General features: G+C 38.6%; 1 protein-coding gene across 1 annotated transcript; it reads right to left on the bottom strand.

Moving 5' to 3' along the window:
• Positions 1-1,810: 1,810 nt before the first annotated feature.
• enkd1 (enkurin domain containing 1) lies at positions 1,811-20,850 on the bottom strand. Its single transcript, NM_001126408.1, is given in 8 exon segments — positions 1,811-1,971; positions 5,933-6,069; positions 8,173-8,315; positions 8,450-8,581; positions 16,233-16,405; positions 16,521-16,748; positions 16,827-16,941; positions 20,786-20,850. Coding segments are annotated over 7 exon segments (1,059 nt in total). The 5' UTR covers positions 16,912-16,941; positions 20,786-20,850.
• Positions 20,851-25,231: the final 4,381 nt, after the last annotated feature.

Genomic DNA, 25,231 nt, shown 5'->3' with positions numbered 1-25,231 from the left:
TGGCGTGAGCTTTTCTCCAGGTGCGTCGATTTCCCCTACAGTCCAAGCACATGCGCTGTAGGGAAATTGAGGGACTAAATTGGCCGTAGTGTGTGTGTGTGAATGAGTGTGTATAGGTGCTTCCAAGTACTGGGTTGCAGCTGGAAGGACATCCGCTGTGTAAAACATATGCTGGAATAGTTGGCGGTTCATTCCACTGTGAGAATCCTTGATAAATCAAAGGGACTGAGCCAAATAAAATGAATGAATGAAAACAAGCACCACTGCCATGTAAAGACTGCCTTATCAAAATTTATTTGACTGACATTATGCATTGAAGGATAGCACCTTGCCATAATAGACATTTAATAACTGTAACTGTACATGGCAGCAGGAATACTTTGATCACACAATCTGCAAGTAAAAACACCCTCATTTACGGAGAATTATGAACTATCATGAAGAAAATCCAACATGAAAACCCTTTTCTATCTAATTAGATGAAAACATACTTTGGTAAATCATAACTATGACATAAAATGCACAATTATTGAATAAAATGTTACAAATTATATGAGAAAAATTATGAATGACGTAAAAAAAAAAAATAATGACGTAAATGTTAAATTATGACATTCAAAGACAAAAGAAGTCCAGAATTAAGACAAAATACGAACATTTTAATTAATAATAATTTTAATTCTCTTGACTTTTTATGATTTGTCATAACTATATACTATCTTACATTTAAAATAATACTGTCATAATTAAGACTCCATGTCAAACTAAGTCACTATTATGACAAATTGATATTGTCATATTTTTTTCAGAATTATGATTTAGTATGTCGAAATTGTACTTTAACAATTAAAAAATGTTTTTGCTATTAATGTAATTTAAGAAAATAAAAACAAATTCTAATAACTACTTCTCATTACTGTCTGAGTGTGTCACAATTTTGATATTTTCTTTCATAATTTATGAAATAATAAGTCATAACGATGAAGAAAAACACTTGTCATTTTAAATTTTATCTCACAGATATCATAATAATTAAAAAAAAATTTTTTTATTGTGTTTTTCTTCAAATTTTTGACTTGTGGTGATTATAATGTAGCATATCATATTTTTAGCATGTTATACCATACCACTAAGTCATAATTGATCAAAAAGTAAAAAAGAAAATGTAATAAATCTAAGAATCTGAATTATTCATGTCATTATAACTTTTATTTAGGATTTTATTTTTATTTTTAATCTTTCATTTAGCATCTAATTAACATCCAAATGTCAATTTTTTCTCATAATTTAGAATTTTAATATTCATAGTTTTCACATGTCATGATTTTCGACATTTACTAGTGCTGGTCAAAGATTAATTGCGATTAATCACATTCAAAATAAATAATATTAATAACAAAACTATACAAAACAACTTTGCTACTTTGATATATTACTGTATATATAAATAGTATCATAGACATATTTATTTTATATCTAAATATACATAAACTTTTTCAAATATATGCATGCATGTATGTATTTATATATACGTAATAAATATAAACAGTACACCCACTTAAATGATGTCAAAACAAACGTTTATTTTGGATGCAATTAAACGTGATTCATTTTTGGCCAGCACTACTTTTCACATCCTAACTGGAACTTTTAACAATGATGATTTACCAAAGCACGCATAAATACAGAATATCATTAGTAAGAAATAAATCAACTAAAGCATCCAGCACTAAAATACAGGGAACTCATGGAACTCCTGCTAACAGACGAACATATAAACGCAGTAGAAACAGACTGATCTCAGAGCAGTTTAAGAGTCCACTTTCACATAGACTTTGTCCCGTGAGAAGATCTTGATGGCCTCCTCCACCTCAGAGAGACGCTGGTCCAGATCAGCCCGTCTAGAACGAATGCTCAGAGTGTCCGCTTTCACTGGGAGAGACAGCAGTTCACTGACCAGAGACCTGTGAGCTGCACACACACACACACACACACACACACACACACACACACACACACACACACACACACACACACACACACACACACACACACACACACACACACACACAGCAAGTTGGGCTTTCATGTTTTGGGCTCTTTACTGTATATTTCACTCCCCATTCCCAGCCCTACCCCTAAACCCAACCCCCACTGAAAACAATCTGCATTTTAACATTGTCAAAATACTTTGTTCTGTCTAATTTATGAGTTGTTTTTCCCTATTACACCACAAAGTTGTCCTCACAAGGTACTGCTAATGCTATACTTGGACAGGCCTGTAGCCAGCCTGGTGAAAGAGGTGGTTCTGTTTTTCTCAAAAAGTGGACCTTTTTGCAGTTACACGCCTCAGTTTCTATTTAACAATGAGATTTAAATACTGCATTTTAGTGACATTTTGCTGGATTAGCTAGTCAGATCTCATCATAACCACACATTTTGATGTACTAAAAATATTTCCTAAAAATTAAAACAAAACTATTTTTTAAAATACAAATTTATTACATCATTTATCATTAGGAAAAAATAGCAATCTGTTAAAGTTTTAAAGCAAAAAAAAAAAGTAGCCTACTGTCATTTATTAGTCAAAAAAAATAAATAAATAAATAAAACTGGCCAGCACATTCAGCTGTCCTCAGTCACAATTTGGCCATTTCATTTAAAAAATAATAATAATTAAAACATAATAATAATAATAATAAAAACAATAATAATGAATTCTAAAGACCTTTTCTAGCCTCATTGGTAAAAAAAAGTACATTTGAAAATTCCTGGATGTCAACAACAGCCAAAATATATTCAAATTAATTTGTTATGGTCCACTTCTGGTGCTTCACACCTTTTTATTGCTCAATGTTATTTCAGAAGTAAGGTCCAAGATTTAGAATAAAGTTCCCTGTTTTCTCTGAATGTTAATGTGAATGTGAAATGTGTTCTCTGAATGTGTAAATGTTTTCTCTGTGTAAAAACAATGAAAGAAGACTTCTCTTACATCAGATTATAGTCGAAGCAACAGCTAACAGAGGATTCCGTTTGGTCTTAAAGCCTTTTTCGATGGATTATTTTCATTATTTATGATGGCATAACAGTCAAAATAGGACAAATGAGCTCATGTATGGGACAAATTCTGTAATGTAATGTAATGTAATGTAATGTGTATTTATATAGCGCATTTATTGTGTATGGCCATACACCCGAAGCGCTTTACAATCATGAGGGGGGTCTCTCCACACCACCACCAGTGTGCAGCATCCACTTGGATGATGCGACGGCAGCCACAGGACAACGGCGCCAGTGCGCTCACCACACACCAGCTATTGGTGGAGAGGAGAGACAGTGATAGAGCCAATTCGGTGGAAGGGGATGATTGGGAGGCCATGATAGTAAAGGCCGATAGAGGGACTTTGGCCAGGAAACCGGGGTTACACCCCTGCTCTTCAAAGAGAAGTGCCATGGGATTTTTAATGACCACAGAGAGTCAGGACAACGGTTTAACGTCTCATCCGAAAGACGGCGTCCACTGACAGTGTAGTGTCCCCTTCACTTTTACTGGGGCATTAGGACTCACATAGACCACAGGTTGAGCGCCCCCTGCTGGCCTCACTAACACCACTTCCAAGAGCAACCTAGTGTTCCCTAGTGGTCTCCCATCCAGGTACTGACCAGGCTCAGCCCTGCTTAGCTTCAGTGAGTAACCGCTCTTGGGCTGCAGGGTTACATGGCTGTGGCATTCTGGAAAAATTCTGGACCTTTGTCAGTGAGGGGTGGGTCTTCTGAACCCCCCCTGGCTACAGGCCTGAAATGTTAGAACACGTTTTATGCTTATAGTAAACATGTCTTTAATAGAATTTTGGCTGTAAAAGCGCACCTACAGGTGTTTCAGGCGCAGGTCAGATTTTCTCCAGGTCATAATTAGTTTTATTTATATTAATTTTGTCTAAAAACCTGTCCAATTTCATCTGGAATGCATCCCAGATCGCCTTCTGCAGTGGTTTAAGTGATTGTATTTATATCCAATCAGAATAAAACAAATGAAGTGACCAAACAGCCTCATAAACACAGACGTGACGGGATTAGCGCCTTTTGCTGTGAAGTGACATCTGACGGCTGAGTACTCCGCTTGCTATTAAAGCCTTCGTCGAACAGTTATTTAAAAAAATATCAAAAATAAGCAAAGGGAGGTCATGTACTGGACAAGTCAATAAATATACAGGACGTCCCGGCTAATGCGGCCAGTTAGCCTAGAACCTCATAGATAGGGACAGATTTTCATCTGTTAGGAAGTAAGTAACTTTAGCCTTACCCTGTTTGGCAGTCTTTTTGAACATATGTTCAATATTTTGCTATAATGACGCAGCTGCCTGCCTTTTCTGCCTCTCTTGCTCTTTTCAACCCATTGCCTGACTTAGTTGGATGTCGCATCAAAGATTCACGTTACCACTCAGTAGGTTACGTCATGTGACTCGCGTCACATTATTGAGGCTTTGAGGCTCTATGGGATTCAAATTACTGGCCAGATTTATTAAAAGTTACACTTTATTACCTATATTGAATATGATTATATTATATTAATTATTATATATTATATATATTAATTATTATATATATATGTGTGTGTGTGTGTATGTAATTATATACAGTTGAAGTCAGAATTATAAGCCCCCCTGAAATATTAGAGCGCTTATTTTTTCCTCAATTTCTGTTTAACAGAGAGAACATTTTTTCAATACATTTCTAAAAATAATAGTTTTAATAACTAATTTCTAATAACTGATTTATTTTATCTTTACCATGATGACAGTAAATAATATTTGACTAGATATTTTTCAAGACACTTCTATACAGCTTAAAGTGACATTTAAAGGCTTAACTGGGTTAATTAGGGTAACTAGGCAGGTTAGGGTAATTAGGCAAGTTATTGTATAACGATGGTTTGTTTTGTAGAATATCGAGAAAAAATATAGCTTAAAGGGGCTAATAATTTTGTCCCTAAAATGGTGTTTAAAAAATTAATAACTACTTTTATTCTAGCCGAAATAAAACAAATAAGACTTTCACCAGAAGGAAAGATATTATCAGACATACTGTAAAAATTTCCTTGCTCTGTTAAACATCATTTGCAACATATTTAAAAAAGAAGAAAAAAATTTTGAAGGGGGCTAATAATTCTGACTTCAACTGTATAATATATAAAATAATTCAAAGGACAAATTCTAGACCTTTTGGTCGTGGGGGGTGGTTCGTTCGAAACACTCGAACCCCCCCTGTTGAAAAGTTATTTAATCTTCATGTGATGAATACCAGGACCACACAGTCACACAAAAACACAGTCACGTACGCGTAAACACAAAAACACAGAAGATTCACTGATTCACAGTCACTCAAATATGCACGCACACAAAAACATATGCACACACACTTAAACAAAAACACAAACACACACACACAAAACCACACAGTCCCTCACACATGCATTTGCAGACAAAACACACACACACACACACACAAACTCAAACACACACACATCTCATCTGACTTGACGGCCAGATATCCATTCATGCACACACATCATTCTGTATGATTTATAAGACTTATGAAACATGATGGCATCCTCATAATTCACAATCAATATGTCAGGCGTGCCCAAACCCGGTCCTGGAAGGCCGCTGTCCAGCATATTTTAGTTCCAACCCCAATTAAACACACCTGAACCAGCTAATCAAGCTCTTTAGGTATACAAAAACATCCAGGAAGGTGTGTTAAATGAAGTTGGAGCTAAACTATGCAGGACACCGGCCCTCCAGGATCAAATTTGAACACCCCTGACCTATGTCATACCAGTGCCATTATAAAGTGCTAAGTTTTTGTCCTGACATGTCACAGAAACATACACACACACTATATACACAGACACACACAGTCAATCACTCACTCTCTTTGAGGGAGTGCAGCGTCTCCTGTCTCTCTCTCTCAGACATCTGTGTGTGTCCTGCAGGAACAGACGGGTCAGGAGTGTTTCTCTTCTTCTCCTCCTCCTCCTTCCTCCACTGTGCCTTCCTCTGCTCCAGACTGACACACACACACACACACCAGCTCAAATAATACACTGAACATGCCGACCAGGTTTTCAAGCATCAAAACAATACAGGGAATACAGCTTTCAGTCACTTTTCATTCCTTCATTAATTCATTTTCTTTCAGCTCAGTGCCTTATCTATCTATCTTAACTTATCCAGCATATGTTTTACACAGCGGATGCCCTTCCAGCCACAACCAAGTACTGGGAAACACCCATACACACTCATTCGCACACACACTCGTACACTACGGCCAATTTAGTTTATCCAAATCAAATCAAATCACATTTATTTTCACATCATCAGTGGTGGAAAGAGTACTGAAAAATCATACTCAAGCAAAAGTACCATTACTTGCCTAAAAATGTAGTGCAAGTAGAGTAAAAGTATCTGCTGTAAATATTACAATGTTTATAACATTTATATTTAATACATTACAAATATTACTCAAGGCTGGTGAGTATTACACTGTGAAAAGCTGATGCATTTACATCTAATTTGTGCATGTGTGTGTAAACGTAACATTCTGTAGTGCAGTTATTGCCCAGCAGGCACACAATGTCATAAGACATTAATATTAGGTTAGATTTAGACTGTGATGTCAGGTGACCAAAATTCAATGTCTAGCCAGCATCACATGCGCATAACTGAGTAGGATCAATTTTTTATTCGATAAGAAACGATGCGCACAAACTACGATGGAAACACTTTTACCGCACAGACTCCAGCACGTGCATTAAAATTAGTCATGTGATCATGTGATGATTAAAATGTGTGTGAATGGACAAACCATCAGGCTGAGCACACTGTAAACCATTTGAACTGTTGTTTTCGTCATTATTAAACGCCTTAACGTGCAAGTATTAGTGTTATTATATTATTAATGACCTCCAGAATCAAGAGCGTCTGTGCTCCGCGTTTGACACCTTTAAACGCCACCGCACGATCACTGCATGTCAGGATTGCCTTCTGAGTCATTTATTAGATAAGTGAAGTTTATTCATAAACTAATTTCGAGAGGAACACGTGATTATGATTGAACACGGCTGGTTCTGCATTAGCATGCATGATCCACCAATCAGGCCATTCCTAATCCACTATAAAGAGTCAGGGTTTCTCACTACAGCCATCTTCGATTTGAAGAATCCCCCCTTCCTCTCCACCTTTCCCTCCAGGGCGGCACAGTGGCCCAGTGGTTAGCACTGTTGCCTCACAGCAAGAACGTCACCGGTTCAAGTCGTTTAACAGGCCGGCGGTCATTTCTGTGCGTAGTTTGCATGTTCTTCCCGTGCTCGCATCGGTTTTCCCCGGGTCCTCCGATTTCCTCCCACATTCCAAAAACATGCACAACAAGTCAATTGATCAATCTAAGTTTAGCACTACAGTCAATCTCTCATCCTGCAGCATATCTCTTCATAGTACTCATTTTAGTCATCAGCTCTTATCAAGAGGGAGTTGTCGAGATCTACCTGAGCTCAAGGCTCCCCTCTCGCCCTGCAAACGGGAGGGAGCTCAGGGCTCTCTTCTGGGACAGCATGCCAAACTTGCTTATAATCAATCATCAGCTAAGTGTGAACTCTTGAAAGAACAGATTGACGCAGCTTCTCCTATCGCAACAAATTCCGTTTTTACTGTTGATACTTGGCGCCAGTTAATCAGGAAGTGTTTTGTTTGCTTTGACTCGTTAGAAGGTAATGCTGCTTTATTCGCATGACTTTAATGTGATAATCCAGTTTTGCACATAAAGTTCATTCGCATTTTTGGATGGAAACAGCTAATGACTTGCCTAATTAACCCAACTTTACCCTAATTAACCTAGTTAAGCCTTTAAATGTCACTTTAAGCTGAATACTAGCATCTTGAAGAATATCAAGTCAAGTATTATGTGCTGTCATCATGGCAAAGACAAAAGAAATCAGTTATAAGAAATGAGTTAAAACTATTATGATTAGAAATGTGCTGAAAACATCTCAGTAAAACAGAAATTGGTGAATGAAATATACAGGGGGGCGAATAATACTGACTTCAACCATGTATCGGTGAAAAACAAAATATAGTAATGTCAGTTATTCCAATATTGTGTAGCTTCACTCACTATGGCGGCACTTTGCCCTTGACGGCGCAGGCTGGTGTTTTGTCCTGCAGGTTCTGTAAGGACTGAGATCTCCTCATGCTGGTCTTCGCCGCAGCTCGAGCGTTATGACTCACAAAGTCCACTGTGTGTCCTCTCACATGCATCTGGACACACATCAACACAGACCTCTGTTACGCAACACTGTCTGCAGGAGTGTGAATGAAGTGTTTGTGAGTTTAAGTGTGTGCTGAGTGAGTGTGTGTGTGTGTCTGTGTGTGTGTGTGTTTGTGTTTCTGACCTCAGAGTCTGAGTCTCCAGCAGCGGTCGGTTCACTGTCTGAGCGCCGCAGCACCGGTCGACCCCCGGCTCCACACACTGAATGAGCCTTCAGGAAGTTCTGATATTCAGGCTTCTTTAAGGGGCTTGTTTCCTGCACACACAAACACACACACGCTCTTACAGCTATCTTATTTTCATAGACATAAGGATGTTTCTACTGTACAGACTGTATATTCTCTCCTCCTGCCCTTAAACCAGCCCTCATTGGAAACAATCTGCATCTATGAGCCGTTTTATTCATATAGGGACCAAAAATGTCCCCACAAAGTCAATATGTACTGGTATTACTATAATAACAATAATAATAATACATTTTATTTATAACGCGCTTTTCTAAAACCCAAAGCGCTCACACACACACACACACACACACACAAAACAAACATGATCACATGTAAAAACACAGTCAATCATACATTTGCACACACACACACACACACACATACACACACTCAAACACACACACTTAAACAAAAGAACATTATCACAGATGTGCCCTCACCACACACACATACAAAAACAAACACATATAAAAACACATTCAGACACACACACATTTAAACACATACACATGCACAAAAACACTCACACACACATAATGCTTGTGCAAATGCAAATGCTTGTGTGTCAGCATAGTGGCAGATTTAAGACTTATATCCTATGCTAATGAGGAAGAGATGGTCACTAGTGGGCGGGGCTTTCCCACTCTGATGACATGTACAAAGAGAAAATGTCAATCAAAGTGTTTCTGTTTTTATCGAGAGGGATTATAAACAATAAAATGAATACATTTTTACCATTAGAAGCTGCTTATATTCATACACTGCTGACACACAACTGTGTTTAAACCTCTTATGAAAGTAAGTTTTACATAATAGGTCTCCTTTAAACTTCTAATTCATTACAAAGTCCATATACATGTTTCTTTATTTAACCAGATAAAAACCCATTGAGATCAAGATCTCATTTACAAGGGTGACCTGGCCAAGAGGTCTGCATCACACGATTTATATAAAAAAAAGAAAAAAATGTAATAATATTAATAATAAATAGAAAATTAATATAATATAAAAATACAGTTCAGTTTCCCAGCTTTACCACATTTCAGTATATTAAAAACACATGCATTGAGAAATGGACTGTTGTTGTTTGTTAAAAAGAATAGAGTGAAACGATGTCATTGGGATGAGCTCAGATATCTTTACTTCAGACTGAAGAGTATTCCAGGATGAGTGGGCGGCATGACTAAAGGCTCGCTTTCCTATTTGAGTTCGAACCCGGGGAACAATCAAATGATAAGATTCACTTGAGCGTAGGGCATGCTTTCTTTAAGACTTATGGAGAAGGGAACATAGGTATGAAGGCACCAGTCCCAGAAGAGCCTTGTAGACCAGAGTCATCCAGTGGGTGTACCTTCTTACACACAGAGAAGGCAACTCAGCTTTAGCGTACAATTCACGATGGTGAGTAAGTCTTTGACAGCCTGTAACAAACCTTAGAGCACTATGGAGTTTAAAGGCTGAAGACATTTGTTTGAAGCATGCATATATAAAACATCACCATAGTCAATAAATGGTAAAAATGTTGCAGACACCAAATGTTTACGAGCTTTAAGAGAAAAGCAGGATGCATTTCGATAGTAAAATCTGAGCTTAACTCTCAATTTTCTAACCAAATTTGCTATGTGTTCTTTGAAAGAAAACTCCTGATCGAGTAGAAAGCCTAAATTCTTATAGCTGGACACTAAATTTGGGGGGATGGGGCAACCATTACTGCATCCAAATTGGTGAAAAGCCTTGGAGTAACGATTGATGACCAACTAAACTTCTCTGGCCACATTTCTAGAACTGCTCGATCGTGCAGATTCGCACTCTATAACATCAGAAAGGTCCGACCCTTCCTATCTGAACATGCAGCTCAACTCCTTGTTCAAGCTCTTGTTCTCTCCAACTGGACTATTGCAACTCTCTACTAGCCGGGCTTCCAGCTAACTCTATCAAACCTCTTCAGCTGCTTCAGAATGCAGCAGCACGAGTGGTCTTTAATGAACCTAAAAGAGCACACGTCACTCTGCTGCTCATCCATTTGCACTGGCTGCCAGTTGCTGCTCGCATCAAATTCAAAGCTCTGATGTTTGCTGACAAAGCGACCTCTGGCTTTGCTCCTTATCTGCTCTCACTTCTGCAGATCTATGTGTCCTCCAGAAACTTGCGTTCTGTAAATGAACGTCGCCTCGTGGTTCCATCCCAAAGAGGGAAGAAATCACTTTCCCGAACTCTCGCATTTAATCTGCCCAGTTGGTGGAATGAACTTCCTGACTGCATCAGAATGGCAGAGTCACTCGCTGTCTTCAAGAAACCACTAAAAACTCAACTATTCAGTCTATACTTCACTTCCTAATCTGCAATTGCCTCTCCAGCTATACCACTAAGTGTACTAAAAAATAAAAAATAAATTCTCACATTACTAATGCTTTCCTTCTTAGACTTTACACAACTGAAACTTGCCTACAGCACTTATTCATTGTTGCTCATATAGTTGTGTAAATTGCTTCCTTGTCCTCATTTGTAAGTTGCTTTGGATAAAAGCGTCTGCTAAATGACTAAATGTAAATGTAAATTTATTTGTTGACCCTGGGGAGTGGTAATTAATGGTTGGTTCTGCACAGGAGTGAAACAATTTGTGATAATCATTAATTCAGATTTGTCTACATTTAAAACCAATTTAAGATCCTTAAGACGAGACTGAACAATATTAAAAGCAGACTGTAAAAATTAAATGGCATGAGCAAATGAAGGGGAGCAACAATAAATCACTGTATCATCAGCGTACAGATGATAAAAGGCATTTGTAAGGTTGTCGCACAAGTTATCAATGTAGATAGAGAATAATAAAGGCCCTAATACTGATCCCTGCGGCACTCCTTTGGGCACCTCTAAAGATAAAGAAGTCAGCCCGTCCATATGGACACACTGTGTTCTATTGGACAGATAATTAGCAAACCAAGTGGTAGCTTGGTTTGACATACCGATCCGTGTTAAATAATGAATTAAAAGTGTATGATCAACAGTATCAAATGCCTTTGAAAGATCAAGAAAAAGAGCAGTGCAATAATTCTTACCATCCATTGCCGGTAAAAAATCATCTAAAACCTTCAGTGTGGCAGAAACAGTACTATGTTGCTTTCTGAATCCAGACGTGAAGTTTATGTATAAACAAATTTCGAGAGGATCACGTGCTTATGATTGCTAGCAGCTGACCCGCATTATCCAATTCACTACTATCCAATCAGATGACTCCTAAACTACTATAAATACCCTGGGGTTTATTCCATTGCTATCTTCGTTTTGAAGAGGTAGCTTCACCGTAGCTAGCTCCGTTGAAGAACCTACTCTAAACCAGCATGGACAACCAAATCATCTACAAGCTATCACCTACCAGCTATCACCTACCAGCTACAATCTACCAGCTACCATCTACAAATTACCAGCTATAATCTACAAGCTACTAGCTATAATTTACAAGCTACAATCTACAGCAGCAACAACAACTGCAGCAACAACAACTGCAGCAACAACAACTGCAGCAACAACAACTACTACTTCAAAACAACTCCAACAATTGCATCAACGACTTCAACAAACATCAAACCTTCCACTTCAACGCATCTGCTGTGTCTTCAACCCTATTCTCCAGCAAATGACAGCCAAAAACTCCAAAGCCATTGCAATGAAACTGAACCATTACCTTTTTCCTAGCGGTGCACATGCTATGCACATGAAGGGAAGCTTTGCAAAATAACTTTACCAAACATTTAGACTAAAACATTTATAAATCTTTTGAATAACAAGACTAGTGTAAACAATGATTTTAACTAAAGATACTTGCCTCTTGCCCGTCCACTGATCCATTACATTTAACAGCTTGTTTGCTGGAATGTTCAGCAAGCAACAGCTCAAGTCATAAACAATGGTGAACTTGATCAACAAAATGGCCGCCGGGCTTTTTCACCTTTGGCACGCTTGACTGGCTCTCCTTTAAGCCAATAGCTGTAAGGAGAAGCGTCACCACCCAATAAGCTCTTTGGAGAAGGTCCTGCCCTCTCTCTTGACTCTGTTGCAAGTCTTATGAATGAATTGGGACCAGACAAGCTTGTGAATGAAGTTAAGATACCAACAAATGTTATTCATGGATTAAAGTAAAGCCAATTACTAACATTCCATTCACAGTTTTACTAAGTGGTGACATCGCCCTTGAAGTCGTATAGAGTTCAGAGTTTGATGTTAGCAATTAAAAAAAATAATAATAAATTAAAAAATAAATAAATAAATAAATAAACAAATAAATAAAATAAATAAATAAAAATAATAATAAATAAATAAATTTAAAAAAAAAAATAAAAAAAATAAAAAAAAAAAATAAAAAAAAATAAAAAATTATACACAGAGCACTGGGGTCCAATTACACTAGACCAGTGACTCATTTATTCATACACTAGTGTCTTATGTAAGCTTATAATGGCAAGTCAGTTGGATGTGAAACAGCAACAAACAACTTCCTGATTGGCTGCTATGAATAGGAGGACATTTCTGACAACGGATCTTCAATAAACACTTCCAGGACCACCAGACAAACTATACCCCATATCCTCAGCTCTCCATCCAGTTGCCATTCTGTGGGGGGATGAATGCTCACCTCTACCATCCTTGCACGTAGCGACATCAAGCTATCAGACCATGCATTAATAAAAAGACCATGACATTTGGCTGCAGAACCTGACCCTCATCCAACCCATTACATTTTATATGCTCTTCAAATACAATCACACTCTACATAAAGGATGCATTTCCACTCACATAGCTCACATCCACGATGCCATATTTCTCAAATTGCTTGAATTGCATTGTCACCCTGATACTAACTTCTGATTTCTGATTTCAGATCTAACCCAAGGATCTAACCCGGGCGTTCCAGCTCTCCCTTCCTTAACCTTATTCTGCTCCAATCTACAATCTGCGACTACCGAACCTGCAACAGTGAATTCGTTAATCAAAAAGAATCGATAATAAACTCATGATAGTACTATTCTTGCCCCACTGTTCAGCGTTCGTGTATTAGTCCTATTGACTTTGCGACTTGAGAATTCTCTAGCAAAAACCCTTGATTATTGGTCTCCGCTCCTCACAATTCTATATTCCTAGCATTAACAGCACTATTCCATCAGACGAATACTCGCTGAATTATCGTGATATAGACCAAGCAATTTCGCTCATCAGTTTAGCCGGCCGCAATGCTTGGCTTGCAAAAATCGACATTTCATCCGCCTTTAAAATCATGCCAATTCACCCAGACTTCTGGCACCTTTTTGGCATTCATTGGCAATGAGTATGTGAGCCTAGGGGCACTACATGTTGTGCAGGTTGCATGTATGCTCTTAACTTTCCTTTCAAACCTACTATGCTCCTTCCCTCACCATGCTCTGACCCCCGCAGGGGTCCAATCCGAATTCGACTCTCGCGAGTCACCCCTAGCCCATCCCCGGCCACCCCTTCACTACCACCCCCAGTAAGAGCCTGCACTACCCCCTCCCTCTTCCCGACTCTTACTGCCCCCCCCCCCCCCCATAGCTCTGACCCCCGCAGGGGTCGCGCTGAGCTTCGACTCTCGCAAGAGTCACCATTTGCGCCCCACCCAGGCCATTAGAAATGGTATGTATGCGCATGTTATACGCATACATCCGATGTATACCTGTTCCGATGCGTGTGCATGCACATGCCGAAACAGGAATAGACGCACGTGCATGCTCACGCACGCAGGTTATCCCCTCTCTCCTTTTCTTCCTTTGGCGTCGAGTTCCTCCGCCCTCTCTTTTCTTCCTTTCTCATAGGCCATCAATCCTCAGCTCTAACTCCCGCAGGAGTGACTAAAACGAGCTTCGACTCTCGCAAGAGTCCCGCCCCGGCCACCCCCTGCTGCAGTCTCCACCGCCCCCTCCCTTTCCCAGACTTCAGCAGGGGAAATGCCCACAGCAGCTCTGACCCCCGCAGGGGTCGCTCCGAGCTTCGACTCTCGCAAGAGTCAATCACCACCCACGCCCGGCCCTTACCATGTAATAACCATATATATTTATATATGCATATATACTTCTATATTCTCCTTTTCTTCTTTCTGGCGTTGAGATTCTCCGCCTGGCAATTATTTGCCCCTTCTTTCTTCCTTACAGCGTGAGTGCTTCCGCTACTTTTACCCTTCTCTGATCTTCCCCCTTATCTCCTTACCCTCCTATTTCCTCAATTCTTTTCCAGCGTTGAGTCCTCCGCTAACTGTCTTTCTTTCAGCATCACTCTTTCGCTATGTTCTTCCTTACGCATAGGCCCTCAATCCTCAGCTCTAGCCCCCGCAGGGGCGACTAAAACGAGCTTCAACTCCCGCCGGAGTTCAGGCCCTGGCCACCTCCCACCCTCTCATGCAAGAGTCTCCACCGCCCAAATCTTCCCGACTCTTGCTTGAGCAAACTAACCCCAGCTCCCACCCCCGCAGGGGTGTATATATTTGAGCCTTGACTCCCGCGGAGTCTATCCAGCCCTGCCCCCACCCCGCCTAAGCTCTAGCAGCCTACTTTGCTCTGCTCCCTTAGAAGCTTCTCTTCCTAAGCTATCAACGCTATATCCAGCAGCCGGATATGGCTTGTTACACCTGCTTTTTGGGGGGCTCTTCAATACGCGGCTGCTGTCCCGAGCTATTCAAAGGCATTTTTGGGGAGTTCCCGAGATCTACCTGAGCTCAAACTCCCCTCCCGCTTTGCAACGGGAGGGAGTCCTGGGCTCGAGGATCTCATGAGCTCAGGGCTCTCTCCCGGGACAGCATGCCAAACAAGCTTATAATTAATCATCAGCTAAGTGTGAACTCTTGAAGTGAAGTTTATGTATAAACAAATTTCGAGAGGATCACGTGCTTATGATTGCTAGCAGCTGACCCGCATTATCCAATTCACTACTATCCAATCAGATGACTCCTAAACTACTATAAATACCCTGGGGTTTATTCCATTGCTATCTTCGTTTTGAAGAGTCCCCCCTTCCTCCCCTACGCCTCCTTCTTAGACGGGTGACACGGTGGCCCAGTGCCTAGCACTGTCGCCTCACAGCAAGAATGTCTCTGGTTCCTGGCTCTACCAAAACTAGCAGACATTTCTGTGCGGAGTTTTGCACTTCTCCCCGTGCTCACGTGGGTTTCCCCCGGGTTCCCCGGTTTCCTCCCACCACCCAAAAACATACAATTAAGCCAATTGAACAAGCCAAATTGTCAACATAGACACGCTCCTAGTTAGTAATTAGTTTCAAGAGCATTCACTTGCTACAGCAGGGGAGTTCCCGAGATCTACCTGAGCTCAAACTCCCCTCCCGCTTTGCAACGGGAGGGAGTCCTGGGCTCGAGGATCTCATGAGCTCAGGGCTCTCTCCCGGGACAGCATGCCAAACAAGCTTATAATTAATCATCAGCTAAGTGTGAACTCTTGAATGGTAATTTGATAACAAGTTATTTGTGTCCAGAAACAGGTTAAGTTAATCACTGACTAATTTTTCAAACATTTTTGCACTGATGCATAATTTGGAAATTGGTCTACAATTGTTTACCTCCGATGCTTCTCCTCCTTTTAAAAGGGGAAGTACAAAAAGGGGCTTCAGCTGCACTGATCTATTTAGAAATTCTCGAGGGTAGAAAGGAAATCTCTTGTTCACCTGTAACTGGGCCATGACTCTGGAGGGCACGTCTTGGTATTTCGGGGAGATCCAGAGTGCTTTGACTGGCACAGGTTTGGCGTGTTCTCGCTGCGCCTCCAGCTCTCGAAAACGCCTCTGGACCTCTCGAAGCTTGCGGACGTTTTCTTTACCAAAGTCTCGTATGGCAGGTTCTGTCAAACAAGAACAGAAGCAGAAATTTCCACAGAATTTCCACAGAAATATGAAGTGACACATTTTTTATTTGTCGAATCTTATAGCGGCCCATCCCTAGTTCTGTGCTCTTACTGGGTTTGGCTGGACTGGGGCTCAGTGCCACTCCGTCCAGTCTCAGCAGGTTTCCCACAACTCCCCTCTGTCCTCTCTCCAGGAGATGGGCAGCGTTAGCACCGATGCGGGGTCGAGGGCTGGATCGGGCACTGTAACATCCAGGATGAAGAGCGGGATCTGGTGCTAACGGACCCTTCAGAAGAGGAGACGAGCCGTTCGGAGCGTTTCCCTCCAGCCGACCACGAGCTTCATCAACACAATCATTGTTCATAGGTTAATTAATGTGCACAGAAAACAAGACGAGCTCCACAGGCTGACGCTTACCAGAAGATGGGCGTCTGTAATATTCAGGAAACAGTGTGGGATCTGGAGGAATGGGGCCAGAGATGGCTGACGGGCCCTCGCACATTCTGATGCTGCAGGGGGGGTTATGACAACACTGTTGGAAATAAATAAATAAATATACAAAGGAAATGATGGACTTTCATGCTGATGGCTTTATTATTACACATGCTGGACTGATGCTGCAGGGGGATTTTATGACAACACGGTTAAAAATAAATTTGCGTACGGAGGACATGTCGCTACCATGCATGAATCTTGAATGAAAGGTGGTCTGGACCTACGTTTATATCATATTTTTACTTATTTCTGTTTCTGTTTATTTCTTTAGACCATTTCAATGTGGTGATATCACTGGCCCTGATTTCCTGTTTGTTGTCAACCTATTTTAATAACTGTAACAAGAGGCAATTGAATCATATTGTAACGCTAAAACAGCTGTCGTAACATTATTTATAGACCATTTTCTTGGAACGCAAAATTAGCCATTATGCTTTGCGTGTATGCGCAAGGAGAATGCGAAGAACTTCCGGTCGGCAGCTGATGCGTGTAAACAGTCACATTTGGACAGCTTTGAAACGATAGTTTTAATCTATTTTACCTGCTTTTATCCTCTTTGAACTAACACTGTTGTCCATCAGCAGCATCTCCTGGACTGATCATTTAAAGAAATGCGATCTAATAGGATGGAAAGCAGCTGCTGTGAGGCGTTTTGCCCTCGTTGTCAGACGGCATCTTCTGCAGTTTAAATGAAGCCTCGTCATCGCTAAAGTCAACATTTTCTCTTTATTTCAAATATATAACCAGCCCAAACTAATGTAGTTCACCAAAATGTTTGACACACACACACAGCTTGTACTGTGCCACTGACACACTGATTTAATAACTGTGACAACATGAAAATATAGGCTAGTGTCATTTCGAAATGACAGAAAAACACAAACCGTGGTGAAAACAACACACGAAATAAAACACAAACGGCTCGCGATTAGAATGAACAGCGAATCAGCAGCAGAGGATCAATAACAGACTTTTATTGCTCATTTTTGTAAATTTTTTTCATACCTGTTAAGTTTCATGCCAGTACTCTGGTTTGCTCTCTCTATGTGTGTGTGCGTGTTTGTGTGTGTTAAAGAGCCGCTGAGCTAACAGCTGACAGGCCGGGAACACACACACACACTGTACGTTATTTCTGACGGCAGACGCGTGAACTAGGAGAACGTTTTTCTCGTATTTCTGACGCGCTTGAACCACATGTGACAGATTATAACGGCTTTAACAGACACATTTCTAAGTTGTGTGTCACAAAAACACTCTGTTATCCATTAAAAACGTTATTGAAACCCATTTTCGGAGTGCAAATAACCAGTTGTTCACGCTGTAAACGGAAGTTTTTAGCATTGTACCGGAAGACGCTGGTCGCTATGGCGCCCTCCATGCAGCAGCCATGAAAAAGGTCTATATTTATCAATATATCTCATTTATGACTCCTAAACTCTGGAATAGCCTTCTTGATAATGTCCGAGGCTCAGACACACTCTCTCTCAGTTCAAAACTAAAGACCTGTCTTTTTGGTGAAGCATACACTCAATGCATCACATAGCGGTGCGATACATGAATGTGCTCCATGCAGGTGAGATGGCTTGACAGACACCTGCAGGACACACTCCTCCCTAATACACCAGACAGTGTTAGAAACTCATATGCTTTTCACGTTTGTTTCTTTGTTAAATAACTGCTATTTTCATTTACAACACTTCATTTTTGCTTTCGTTTAAATTCACTATAAACAGCAGCTGCGTTAATCATTTTCTTTATTCTCTATTTCCACGTGGGGATACTCATTCCGAGGCCCCTAACAGCCCCGTAGCCAGCCTGGTCAAAGGGAGGGGGGGGTTCTTTTTTTTCAAAAAGTGGATCATTTTTGGAATCACACACCTCACTTTATATCTAATTATGAGATTTAAATACTTTTTATGCACTATATTTATCTGGATTAGCTTGCCGGATGGTCATTATAACCACACTTTTGATATACCAAAAAATAAATATTTATTTTTAAAATACAAATTTATTACATTTATTCATTCATTTTCTTGTCTACTTAGTCCCTTTATTAATCCGGGGTCACCACAGCAGAATGAACCGCCAACTTATCCAGCACGTTTTTACGCAGCGGATGTCCTTCCAGTCGCAACCCATCTCTGTGAAAAATTTATTACATCATATATCAATAAATAAAATAACCCATTTCAAATTAAAAAAGTCTATAGTCAATTATTAGGCAAATTATAAATAACAAACTGGCCAGCACATTCAACTTTACTCAGTCAGAATTTCACCATTTGAAATAAAATGAATTGATTAATTACAATAATAGCCAAAATAGTATTTAAATGAATTTTAATATGATTCACTTTTGGGGCTTCACATCTTTTTATTGGTTATTTTTTAGTTTAATGAATAAGGTCCAAGATTTAGAAAAAAAGTTACTTGTAAATTGTTTTCTCTATTTTAAAAACAATAGTAGTTAAAGATAACGCCACTTACATCAGATTGTGTGTTTTCTTGACCAGCTGGATGTTGGACTCATGAAAAATAATTGTTTGCATTGGTCAAAACTGGTTAGCTGAAGTCATGACAGCCAACATAGAATTCGGCTTGGTCTCAAAGCCTTTTCGATGGGTTATTGTTACTTATTGCAATGACATAGCAGTCAAAATAGGACAAATGAGCTCATGTATGGGTCAAATCCTGGACCTTAGCCCCCCCCCCTGGCTAAGGTCGAAGTAAGTATTATTGTCTAAATTATTAGTTTTTTATTTAGGTGAAGTTTAATTTTAAACTAGTTTCGAGAGGAGCATGTGCTCATGATTGACCCAGCTAGTCCACATTAGCTAATCATGATCCTCCTATCAAAGGTTCCCAAATCACTATATATATATCCTCATTTCCTTTCTACAACTATCTTCGTCTGGAAAAAACCCCACATCTCCCCTTTTTCCTGCTCTATCCAGAATGGGTGGCACGGTGGCTCTGTGACTAGCACTGTTGCCTCACAGCAAGAATACCTATGTCGGGTCCTCGCTGAGCCATCTGGTATTTCTGTGTGGAGTTTGCATGTTCGCCCCGTGTCCACGTGGATTTCCCCCGGGTTCCCCGGGTTCCCCAAATGTGCTCCATATTATAGATAAAATAATCCTAAAGCTTTTTTTTTTTTTTATAATATCTTACTCTCAGAAAGTTTACATTGGCCTCAGCAGCGGGGTAGTTTGAGATCGACCTGAGCTCAATCTCCCCTCGCCCTGCAAAAGGGGGCAGCCCAGGGCTCTCTCCCGGGACCGCATGCCAAACAAGCTATGTCTAAATCATGAGCTAAGTGTGAACTCTTGAATATAGTTTTATATAATTTTATATCTAAAATCTAATATAGTTAAAGGTAAATTAATATAATTACTTAGTTTCTAATTATATTTATTAAATTCTAAATTAATAGTTTATGTAGCTGATGTAGCTGATTAACATTATAACTGAATATGTTTAATATTTTTAATTTATATAAATAATATTTACATTAATAAGTACATCTGTTTCTTTTTTAAATGACATATTATATATTTATATATTCATTATTTTATATTCAGACCAGAACGCTCTTAATACTGATGTGATTAGCAGGTCAACTGGTGATTATCATATCAAAATAAACATTCATTCATTTATATCAGATACAAGGAAGCCAGAGTGAATATTATTATGATGCACATAATACAGTTTCCTTGATTTAACCGCAGGCTGTTGTTCTGCACGAACTCCACCGTTAATAAACACCTGCTGATTCACACAGTACTCGATTCAGAATGATCAATCGCCATATTTAATCTGTGTGAGAATATAAACTGTAACACATTTAATTAGAATAATTACGTAAAGAAACTTACCTTTAATAAAAGCCTCGGTTTACTGATAATCGAGCGAACAGTGCGAGATATTTGCTCTATTCTTCGGTTACACGCAGACTGATGACGCACCAACAACAAGCGCAAAACTTCACCATGGCAACGTCTTAAAGGGGCAGCAGCGCTTTTATCATGTCTGTCCTTTGAGAAGCATGTTGTGTAACACTATCTATCTATCTATCTATCTATCTATCTATCTATCTATCTATCTATCTATCTATCTATCTATCTATCTATCTATCTATCTATCTATCTGTCTGTCTGTCTGTCTGTCTGTCTGTCTGTCTGTCTGTCTGTCTGTCTGTCCGTCCGTCCGTCCGTCCGTCCGTCCGTCCGTTCCTCTGTCTGTCTGTCTGTCTGTCTGTCTGTCTGTCTGTCTGTCTGTCTGTCTGTCTATCTATCTATCTATCTATCTATCTATCTATCTATCTATCTATCTATCTATCTGTCTGTCTGTCTATCTATCTATCTGTCTGTCTGTCTGTCTGTCGTATTGTTTTTAAATATTTGACATAATCATATATCTAGGATATTAAATAAATATGATAACAAGACTAGTAGTAGTATTATTAACAAACGCTAGTATAAACTAAATGCTATATACTACATATGTGTATGTACACACACACACACACACACACACACACACACACACACACACACACAAATAACATTTATTTTATCAACATCGAATATTAATGAGAGGGGTCTGGATGCAGACCTGGTGCAGTGCAATCTGAGCTGCATCCAATGCTATTTAATGCGCTCACCTAACCTTACCCGTCACCGTGACATCACTCACTCCATTGAGTGCATTGTGTCTGACATTCATCGCTGATTGATGCAATCTCAGCTTGCATCATAAAGGCTGCATCCAGATACTATCGATATTAAGATTAAATCTAAAACCTAATATAATTGACAGAAGCACAAAATTATTATTAAAACACACTAAAGCTTAAACAAAAAAGGGAACTAATACAACCAAAAAATTAAAATCGCAGTCTGAAAATTTGTGCACTTAAATTAATATGTGAGGGGGAAAATCAAGGAGAAATCAAGAGAAACGTTTACAAACACATTTAGTTGAAACATTTGCAATAATGATAATAAATAAAAATTTATTATCTTTCTATTTCTAATAATATTACTATTAATATTCTATTTATAACAATATAACCTATTTGACTGAGCATAAATATTTTATTAAACCCACCAAAATTATTGCCAATATTCAATGGGGAATGACCAAAAAAATAATCATTTTCAAAACTAAGTAAAGGGCAGCACGGTGACGCAGTGGGTCGCCTCACAGCAAGAAGGTCGCTGGTTCGATCCCCTGCAGGGTCAGTTGGCGTTTCTGTGTGGAGTTTGCATGTTCTCCACGTTTTGGTGTGGATTTCCTCCCGTTGCTCTGGTTTCCACTACAGTCCAAATACATGCACTAGGTGAATTGGGTAGGCTAAATTGTCTGTGTGTATAGACCATTTTGAATTCTAAAATTCTAAAAGGTAGACATACTGATAAATAGTGACAGCTGTTTTACAGTTTTTCTCAGTGGCTTTGGTGCATTTCTAACAACACTATTTACATTTGCACAACAGTTCATGCATTTCTCAAAACAATTAGTACAAACTGCAAAACCAAGCTGATAACCTGCAAAAGCATGTCACTTGCTCAAAACGGAGAGCTCATTCCTCAAAAGCAAGTATTGATGTCAATGAAAGTGTCAGTGTCATCAAAATGAAAAGTCCTGACACCACTGTTTATGAACAAGATAGTCAAATGGCTGTCATGTTTTCATTATGTCAGTTTACTCTGGACATTTTTTCCAATGCAAAAAGCCAGATTTTGGTGACACTTCCTGAAAATGCTCAAGACAGCACTATATACTGTTTGCACAGCCATTTGAAAACTACAGTAAAGTTAGACATCACTGCATTTCGTGAGGTATCTGAGTACAAGACACTAAATATGTATGTTTCACGTGTTTACTGCATATGCTTGTTGCAATTCTAATTTACAGTTTTTCTCAGTTGCTTTGGTGCATTTCTCACTACACTATTTACATTTGCACAACAGGTCATGCATTTCTCGAAACAATTAGTCATTTGTGCACATCCTAGTAGCAGTTTCTCATTCCTTCCAACAAATTGCATATGCTTTTGGACATGCATCAATTGCTTTCATACAACTCTCTGCTGTTTATATCATTTGCTTATGTCATGTCAGTCAAAGGTAACTAAACTTGTGAATGCTGAATAGTCATTCCATATAAAACCAATAGTGCTCATTTCATTACTTGAGTCATTACATACAAAAATGTTGAACTAGTTGTCAAAATCTGTCAAGCTAATTTTATAAAACAAATTTAAATCTTTATTTTCCAGAAAATGTCTTTAAAATTGAACAATTTGATGAATGATTTACAGACCTGTTGCAGGCTCAGTTAAAATTCGTACTACAATATTGTGTACAGTTGTGCACAGCTCTACCTAAAGGGAGTTTATGTTTGTTGTAAATAAGGGTGTGTTTATTCTTTTGCACAATGCTGGGAATAAATTAGAATTGCAAAGAGCATCTGCAGTAAAAATGTGAAACATACATATTCAGTGTCTTGTACTCAGATACCTCACTCAATGCAGTGATGTCTAACTTTACTGTAGTTTTCAAATAGCTGTGCAAGTAGTATACAGTGCTGTCTTGAGCATTTTCAGGAAGTGTCACCAAAATCTGACTTTTTTGCATTGAAAAAATTTAGAGAGTAAACTGTAATAATGAAAACATGACAGCCATTTGACTATCTTGTTCATAAACAATGCTGTCAGGACTTTTCATTTTGATGACACTGACACTTTGATTGACATCAATACTTGCTTTTGAGGAATGAACTATCCATTTTAAGCATGTGACGCGCTTTTGCAGGTCATCAGCTAGGTTTTGCACTTTGTACTAATTGTTTTGAGAAATGCATTAAATGTTGTGCAAAAATGCACCAGCGTTGTGAGAAACGCACCAAAGCGACTGAGAAAAACTGTATTCACAGCATTGTCTAAAAGAAGAAATACAGCCTTATTTACAACCAACATACACTCCCTTTGGGTAGAGTTGTGCACAACTTTGAACAATATTGCAGAACATATTGGAACTGAACCTACAACATACACTGTAAATCGTTCATCAAATTGTTCAATTTTGAAGACATTTTCAGGAAAAAATTAATTAATATATTTTGCTTGACAGATTTTGACAACTAGTTCAACATTTTTGTATAATGACTCAAGTAATGAAATGAGGACTAGTTTTATATGGAATGACTTTTCATTATCATATCAAAATAAACAGACTATTTAGCATTCACAAGTTTAGTTCATTTTGACTGACATGACATAAGCAAATGATAATGTTATAAATAGCAGAGAGTTGTATGAAAGCAATTGATGCATGTCCAAAAGCATATGCAATTTGTTGGAAGGAATGAGAAACTGCTACTGTGATGTGCACAAATGACTAATTGTTTTGAGAAATGCATTAACTGTTATGCAAATGTAAATAGTGTTGTGAGAAATGCACCAAAGCGACTGAGAAAAACTGTAATAAACAACTAAATGTAAGTATGAATGCTAATATCAACTAAAAACTATGTATACCATATTTATTTGTTTATTATATATATATATATATATATATATATATATATATATATATATATATATATATATATATATATATATATAAGTTACTTTTGGTTTTGGCGTAGTCCCTTTATTACAGTTTTTCTTTCTATATTTTTGAGGTCAGTTTGCAGAAAAATTTGCCGAACACTCAGATGTTTTCACAGAGAAACAAGAGTTGCGAAGTAAAGTTAAACATTATAGGCTATACATTGATTTACATAAGAGAAAAAAGGATACATAAATAAATTATTATTATTATTATTAATTAATTACTATTATTATGTTTTCTCACAGAAACAAGAGTTGCGAAATACAGTTGAACATTATATACACTGATTTAAGTTACCTAGGAGTAAAATCATACTTAAAAATAATATAATTAACATGCAATATATTATAACATTTTTAAGGTCAGTTTGCAGAAAAATGTGCTAAACAATGAGATGTTTTCACCCATAAAAGTTGCGAAATAAAGTTCAACATTATAGGTTACACACATTGATTTACATAGGAGAAAATAATATACCTCAAATTAATATAACATTTCAGGTCAGTTTGTGGGTTATCCAAAAATCATCTAAACTACCTAAACGATGATCGGTATGTCTTCACAGAGAAACACGAGTTGCGAAATAGAGTCAAACATTATAGGCTATACATTGATTTACGTAACCTAGGAGCCACAGGGAGCAGAGGGAAACGCAGCAGATTGCGCATGCGCCGTTCATGCGCCTCCGCTGCGTTCTCCTTC

Source organism: Danio rerio, chromosome 8 (genome assembly GCF_052040795.2).
Source record: "Danio rerio strain M-AB ecotype USA chromosome 8, GRCz13ab, whole genome shotgun sequence".
Lineage (NCBI taxonomy): Eukaryota > Metazoa > Chordata > Actinopteri > Cypriniformes > Danionidae > Danio > Danio rerio.
This window is presented reverse-complemented; position numbering and strand designations above follow the sequence as displayed.